Source organism: Pagrus pagrus, assembly GCF_965226575.1.
Source record: "Pagrus pagrus genome assembly, chromosome: 15".
NCBI classification, from domain to species: domain Eukaryota; kingdom Metazoa; phylum Chordata; class Actinopteri; order Spariformes; family Sparidae; genus Pagrus; species Pagrus pagrus.
The window spans coordinates 2,300,303-2,308,277 of record NC_140199.1 but is presented as its reverse complement, the minus strand read 5'-3'; the positions used below and the strand labels follow the sequence as shown (position 1 = coordinate 2,308,277).

Below are 7,975 nucleotides of genomic sequence, written 5' to 3'. Positions count from 1 at the left end.
CACGACTACTCTTTTCTTTACACACTCACATTACTGTTTAATTGCCATGAAATGTTATTTCAGGATGTGGTCTAGCACTTGAAACACAGCGCCCACAATGAGATACGTCTCTTTTATTGTTTCAGACTCTTTAAACTAAATGGCTGAGAGAAGACTAAAGTGCCTTCTTGCTTTAACACACAGTGTGAATTCAGAGTGCAAAGCACCATCGAACCAAATGACTTCAGTACGAAAAGGGAAGTCCTGGTATTTATCTACCTTCAATATTATTTCAAGGTCCAAGAATAACATGAGGATAAATGTCAAGAAAAATCCTCCTACACCGATCGGGGGAGGAAGCGAGGGCCTCCCACATCTCTCCCGTAAGGGCTCTCACTCCGACTATTCTTTGAGGTCGGCCTCTCCCAAATCGCTACAATGGAGATGGAGGAGGATGAGTAAAATATTGATCGTGAATAAAAATATAAAGATGAAACTTAGGTTAACAAATACCGGATCTCCCTTTCAGCACTTGGACAACAGTTTAGGCTTTAAAGATACCCTCTCTCCCCTGCTGCCTGCTGGCATAATTGAGCAGTGAATGGATTAATATTGAAGTCTGGAGTAATTAAAACATTTAATTTTGTGATGACAGACACATTTACGTTTTATTTAATGACACGGGTGCCTAAAAAGTACTGGAATGAAACCCTTCGCTTGTCTAAGTCCACACGACTAAACTCGACTCACATGTGTCCTGCGAGCTTACGATGACACACAAAAATAACCAGCCTCCGCTTGATAATTCAACATGGGACTGCGCGGCATGCCGAAGCTGTGACAGATGTCCGGACCGTCCTCTGATGTCCGCGTCAATCTAAGTCAAGTGACAATATATCAGTGTGGTATTATATAAGGTGACATCTCGCTCCTGACTTGTCCGTGTGCCAACAGCTCCAGTGGAACAATCGTCCCACAGGACACAGTAACAGACTGAGATAAAGGTCTTCTATATTAAGACCGCACAAGCAAGTGTTGACGTTTGTGTAGTCGCTGCTCCGGCTGCTTCCTGTGTCCTTTGTTTTCATGGTTGATGGTTGAGGTGGTGTTGAGGTTAGAATGACGGGCCCATGTTTCCCCCACGTGGCTCTGCTGCTAAATCTTTTGGTCCTTCACAAGCGTTCTGGGGGCTGTTAAAATGTCAACATTTTAAATCAGCATAAAAAGTGTCACTGTGGCTTCTATAAACACAATCTCTCAAAGGAACAGTCCACCCAAAAATTTAAATTATGCTATTATCTACTTCCCAAGGTGGAAGGTCACCGGAAATGGAAAATGGCTCCATAAGCTCGTCCGGTGCGATCCAAGTTTTCGGAAGTCCCAAGATCCCAAACTGATTTGAAAAGATGTTTTTTAACAACCTTTTTAAAGCCAAAATCTTCACTGTAGCTGCTAAGCTAAAATCGTTAGCAGCTACAGGGTGTATATGAAGTCTTTATCAAATCAATTTGGGATCTTGGGGCTTCTGAAAACTTATGCTGGACTTATATGGAGTCACTACATTTTTATTTTATTTTTTTTTGGGCTTTTCGATGGTTTCGTTTACATTTTCTATTCAAACCCGTTGCTATTTGTTTAGGAAAATGCTGCAATGCTCTTTTCTTCCAGAAATGTTTTGTGGACTACGAAACTTCACCTGACTTTCCATCAGCATGACTGACTGACTTCTCATTTTTGGGCTGAATTGTTCCTTAAAGTCTGACTATTGTTGGGTCTGGATGAGCAAAACCACTAAAGTAAGTTTTGTCTATGTGGCTTTACACAACATTCATGTTCAAACAGGTGAAAAATCTGTACAAGCTTCTGCTATTGTGGAGATTTGCTCATGTGTTCGTCTCTGAGGCTGAGCTAAATAAAGGATAAACGACCAAAACACATTGACGGGTGAAACAATTTAGCTTCTGCCGTCAGTAAAAACTCATGGACATCATTAAAACCTATTTTTGATGACTTTGGGTCAAAATAATAATTAAAAAGCATACCCTGGAGGACACTTCAGCACACTGTATTGCACTGTGGGACACTGCAGAGGGCACTTCATCATGTCTGATCTACCACAGGGGCATCTAGGACGGCACTGTTGACGTGTGGTTATGGTTCTAGACCAGAACTGAACTTATATTCTGATGTAATTTGCTTCATGTGATTTGCCACATCTCACTTTCCTTAGAATTCTTGCAACAAGTTTAGCTCATTGGTGCACACAGCGTAGGACATGACGCAATGGAAAATTCAGAGGATGGATGTAATGACACCTGCTGGCCATCTGGTCAAACAACAGGGCACCAAGCCTGGCTGTCGTGACAGACATTTAGCTGGCACATTTATCCGGATGACTTGCAATATTGTCAGTTTATACTTCTACATATTTATCATCACAACAAACTCATTCCACAGAGGTCAAAAAGCCAAATCCACAATGTCCAGCCAACGCAGCAGAAAGCAGGCCACACTGTGGACAGTAATCATTTTCACACTTCTACAAAACAGTGCAAATTCAGTAGCACAGCCATGTTGTTAAGAAATAATGAGAGATAATCATTATGAAAAGGTTGGTGTGAGGTGCTATGATGTCCTACATGGAGCTTGTCTGGATTCATAGTCTGACTATGACTCAGCTGTCCTGCAGCCCCGGACTATCTGCTGATTGTCATTGCTCAGCTCTGATCCATCCGCTAACACGTTTTCAGTGTGGCAGAAAAACAATGATTGTTTTCATAGTTAGTCTGCTGAATTCTGCTGTGATGAACTGATGTTTTTCATGAAAATGTCAAACACGGTATTCAACTTCAAAAACAGCTATTTTTCTTTCAGCGTCTCAGTTGACTCAAGCTGCTTATTAAATTAAGTGTAATAAAGCTCTATGTTCCAACAGTAATCAGTGTTATAGAGTGTTTGGTCAGTGACTCATGTCTCTCCTCCCCCTGCTCATGCAGTGGAAAGGAATTTTCCATATGCACTGATGCCATGATAGACCAAAGTCCACATTCTCCCATCAAACGCAACATGCCTTGGGTAAGCGCGTTCCCACAAAGTATTCTGTAGCTAATTAAATAGTCACAGACCAGGAAGTGTCAGTCAGAACTGGAAGCTTTGTATTGTGTAACAACATGTACTGTTGCGCTTGTTCTCCTCGATCGAGCTTCATTAAATACGGCATCATGTCTCCTGAATCTACTTTCTCACCAGGGTTAATCTGATTAATGATAGTTCATCAACATGCAGTAAAAGAGAAAATACATTTTCTGGTATCTGTGCCCAGGACAGAGACCTGTATAAAGAAGTGGTCCCGTCTGCTCGGTGAACATGCAGAGAGTAGAATCCTCCCGTTCTGGTACCGACACCGGCCACGGTGGAACAAGGTAAGCTACCAATAACAGGCCGAGTGATGAAAAACAATTGAAGACAAGAAAGAGGCAAAGAGAGTTGCCACGAAAAATAGAAAGGAGTTGTGCAAGTGTGGTGACAAAGAGAGGAGGGAGGCATGCTGATTTATTAGTTGAGGACATCTGAAGGTTTTTATGAGGAAAAATAATTCAATTACTTGCAATTTTAACAACACACATCAAAGACTGCACACACAGTTACATCAGCGTACAGTTTATTTTCAATAATCAACAGCAGGTTTGGGGTGAATTTAAAGCAGGCATGTCCAAACTATTCCACAAAGGGCCGTGTGGCTGCAGGTTTTCGTTCCAACCACCCAAGAGCACACACTTTGACCGATCAGCTGTCTGAAGACTGAGATCAGCTGATTACATGAGTCAGGTCTGGTGTGCTGCTGCTCGGTTGGAAAGAAAACCTGCAGCCACACGGCCCTTTGTGGAATAGCTTGGACATGCCTGATTTAAAGGCTGATTCAACTCTCGATCACAGAGAGCTGATGTTGCCATGTCCGGCAGCCGTTGTATACCACAAAACCACAATGTTCCAGATGGGGACAACAACATTCAGAAAATAATTTATTTAAATATTGTTAAAGTTACTCTCTTGGTTTCCAAATGCTGTGGTCTGGACTAAGAGATCTAGAGGTTTGGATTTACTGTATCATCAGTTGTCAGACAAACAAACAAAAACAAAACAGCACACAAGAAATACTTTAGTTCCTTCCATCATTTGTGCAGACGAAGTCAGTCAGGCAAAAAAATGGATATTGAGTCTTTGTAGGACCCTGACAGTGTCCTTCTCCTTACATGGAGGGGGAGGAATTTCAGTCCTGGGGGTCATGAGGGTCTTGATGATGTTTCTGCTCCAGGTTTGTTTGTGGGGTCTAGAACAGTCCCTTCATATGTGACCTTGTTCTTAATGCCGTCCTGGATCATCCTCTGCTGCACACGAAGCTTAGCATTGGTCATCCTGCAGTAAAACCTGGACAGGGTGACACGGCAGGCAAGAAGTCATGAGAAACAAAACTGCAGTGAGAAGTGAGCTCATGTTGGGAGAATAACTCAGAAAACATAGACTGCTGGATGTCTGTATATGATACAAGTTTTTAAAAATGCAAGCATTTGTTCTGGTCAGAAAGTGAAAGCCAGACAAGAAAACGATGTCAACATAAAGACCTACCAGGACCCGAGCGTGGTGAGCATGAACCCTGCAAATCCCACGTCGAAAGACCTCTTCACCCGACCTGCGGACGACAGGACGACAGACTGAGTTCAGACAAACTTTTCCCTCACTACGTCAAAAAACCTGCATCTTTCATTGCCAGAAAAAGGAGACGACAGAAATGTTAAATGTGGTTTTGAGTCGAAAGATGTGCAATTTCCTCTTAATTTTTGATACGAGGTACTTTCCCTCTAACATTATGGACAAGAACACTTTCAGTGATAGCAGACCGGTTCACTCATTGAGCTGCTGCAAGTCAAACCATCCAATTAATTCTCAAAATCCTGTTTCTGCTGGTTAGCATTCTAAAAATGAAATAAAACCATCACTACAGTTACAAAGAAAACAAACACACACGGTTCAGACTCAAATAAGACTCACTTGTCGCCAGAAAGTGCAGCAGACCAGCAGTCAGTGAGCCTCCAGCTCCATGCAGGATGGCGTCTCTGGCACAGGGAGTGTTCTGGACATCAAGTATCCCCAGCAGCCTGAATCCCTGTAGGACAGACAGACAGACAGACCGAGGGTAAAGAAACACACAGACAATGTCCGCATGCATTCAATGGCTTCAAATCACCACTTGCACAATGCGGCTACACCTGGCTGTAAATGCAGTGTAGATGTTAGAGCCATGGACACGGATCAATGTTTTACTGAAAACTAGTGATATTTGATGATTGATCTGTAGGACGAATTGTTCAGTGGGAGAAGGTTATCGGTGAGGATATTTCAGCGAAGCTTTCTACTCTCTCGTTTCGTTTCCGGGGACAAGTTAATCTTTAATGGTTAAATATTTGAATGGGATTTGGTGTGAACAGGTCATTTTTGATAACGGAGAGCTGTCAGTTGTGTATGTTTACTGACTCACTAATGTTATCGCTACATACTTGTGGTACTTTAATTTAAGTCATGTTGACTTAGGATACAGCTGAATATCGTTTAACGTGATGTCAAGCTGCTGTTGACCTTCTGAAAACTGCAAACTAGCATCATTCTTCCATTTAAAATGTTTCCTGACGTAAAGAACCGAGAGGCGCTCACCTTGTTGGACTCCTCTTCTTCTCCTGCCATTATACAACTCTGTTCGTCTCCTTAAGCAAAGTCTGCTCTCAATGTGTCATTAAATAACCAATAATGTAACAACCACTTCCGTAACCATATTGTCCTTGGCGCATGCGCTGTACATACCGACTGGTCCGTCTGCTATTTGTCGCCGACTCGAAAAGAGCAACCGGCTGATGTATAGTTCCGGTATACATGCAAAGTAGGATTAAAGGTGTACTGTGTTGTTTTGGGTAATACATTCCAGCTCAAAAAGTAATAAAAGAAAATATTTGAAATCCAAAGAAATATTTGAAATATTTCAGGGTAATAATACAAACTCGCATATATTTATTTGATGAATATCGTTTCATAATGAATAAACAGTTTGTCCTCAGAGACAACAAAGCTCCCCAGAAGCGTGTTTAAAGCTAAAAAAAAGGCTGCTACTTAAAGGGTCTTTGCAAACATAAGAAGTCAAACAGTATGACATTGTGTCGTCATTTTGTTTGTTTGTTTATTGTGTCTGTTATCATTTTATTTAAAATGTTTTTTTAGTATTTATGTTTAAGTTTTGGTTAGAGGTAACTGCTGCTTCCTAATTACAGATTCAATCAAATGTCCTGGACATGTTGCACCTAAGGAAAAAAAAACATCGAAGTCGTCATTTGCTAATATATTCCAAATATCTCCAAATTAACTAATGATGAATTTATGAAATCTCAATATATCAAATCACATTGTAATATACATGTTTCTGTTTTTCCGCATAAACAAAATGTAAAAAACAAGTAAAATTTTACATTATCTGTGATTTGAAAGTGTGAAATTTGGGGAAGCACACCTTAGTTTTTAGGGTTAAACGATATTTCTGCTTCAATTTTGTTTCATATTTTTAACAATGTTTGCTTCTGCAACCTAAACTCCAGACAGTATGTGGGAAAGAAGCAGCGATGAATTAAAATCCCAAGGCTGAAGTTTGGAAACGTGCTCATTTGTTCCAAACAGGAAAACTGAATCATACTGTGTCATCTCACCTTGAGTCTCTACGACGACAGGATCGATGTTATAAATAAACCATGTCAGGAGGAAGTCTGGATGTCACAGTGATCCTGCACTGATAAAACAGGATTATTACACCGGCTGCAGCAGATTACTGCCTGACGTCTTTGCCCTGCTCCATGATCATGACCACATAAAGATCAGTTTATAGGCCTGTTCCAACCGGAAACTTAACTACCACATAATGCAGCTCTCAAAGCTAATATCAACCTGTTGAAGTGTGTTCCATAGTCTTTTATTATCAAACAAACATGTAAACAGCACTTTACACACAATTCAACTACTCAATCAAACAAACAGACAAACTTTATTGGAAGGTTTAAAACAGTTTTAAAACAAACAAAAAAAAAAAACATGGGCTAAACCATAGGCTTTAAAAAATGGCTTTAGAGACTAATGCACACCAACTAAGATACATAATAAAATGTAATACAAGCAAGAAAAATAACAGCAAAAGTATATATACGATTAAAAGGAGGAAAAATGTCTTTATTTCATACAGTTTTCCTCCTTTTAATCGTTTCTTAATACATTTTTATTTTAGCTAAGTATAAGGCCACTCAGTCTGTCATATTAAGACCTATGTCTTCATTCATTAACTAATTACACAGATGTTATTTTATATGATTATTGAAAAGGCCTGTTCCCATACCGGGAGTCGAACCCGGGCCGCCTGGGTGAAAACCAGGAATCCTAACCGCTAGACCATATGGGACACACCATCAGGAAATCCCTATCGTCATCTGATTCACCTATATATAATTTCAATTATATATTAAAATGAATTATGTATTTAATTGAGCCTTTATTGTTGTTACTGCGCACTTTGCTGTGCAAATCAATAATCAGTAACACTCCCCCATCTGACCCGACAACACATACATCTTAAATGTACATGCAGGTTAAGTAAAGAAAGAGACAGAGACACACCTTTGGACTCAGTGTAGCTCCGACGATTCACAGGTAGTGAGGCCCGTGAAGGGGCAGCGGCGCCCTCTGGTGGCCATCTTTGAGAACAGCATTCAGATTTAAACCCAGCAGAAATTTTGACTTGTGAAAGCAGGAAGAGCACAGGTGCAGTTTTTTACATTGATGATGGCTTTATTCCATTTAGTTGAGCTTATTTCATTGTATCCATATTGTGCATGCTCCCTCACTGACACGGGTTACTGGGACACTTAAAGGAACGGAGCCCTCGTTAACGTCATTGGTAACACCTGTGCTT

At 40.6% G+C, this 7,975-nt stretch overlaps 1 protein-coding gene across 1 annotated transcript; it reads right to left on the bottom strand.

Moving 5' to 3' along the window:
- Nucleotides 1-3,623: 3,623 nt before the first annotated feature.
- On the bottom strand, nucleotides 3,624-5,848 carry cox20 (cytochrome c oxidase assembly factor COX20). Its single transcript, XM_084376125.1, has 4 exons — nucleotides 5,689-5,848; nucleotides 5,029-5,143; nucleotides 4,606-4,669; nucleotides 3,624-4,407 (listed from the first exon to the last, which is right to left on the bottom strand). The coding sequence occupies exons 1-4, from the start codon at nucleotides 5,716-5,718 to the stop codon at nucleotides 4,263-4,265; spliced, it is 354 nt and encodes a 117-aa protein (XP_084232251.1). The 5' UTR covers nucleotides 5,719-5,848; the 3' UTR covers nucleotides 3,624-4,262.
- Between the last annotated feature and the right edge of the window lie 2,127 nt (nucleotides 5,849-7,975).

What these genes read in the sequence shown, in the direction of transcription:
- cox20 (XM_084376125.1), bottom strand. Translation starts at nt 5,718, where the DNA reads ATGGCAGGAGAAGAAGAGGAGTCCAACAAG. An exon ending in AAGAAGAGGAGTCCAACAAG is followed by an intron (nt 5,144 to 5,688) that starts GTGAGCGCCTCT and finishes TCTGTCCTACAG; the next exon opens with GGATTCAGGCTGCTGGGGAT. An exon ending in GCTGCACTTTCTGGCGACAA is followed by an intron (nt 4,670 to 5,028) that starts GTGAGTCTTATT and finishes TGTCGTCCGCAG; the next exon opens with GTCGGGTGAAGAGGTCTTTC.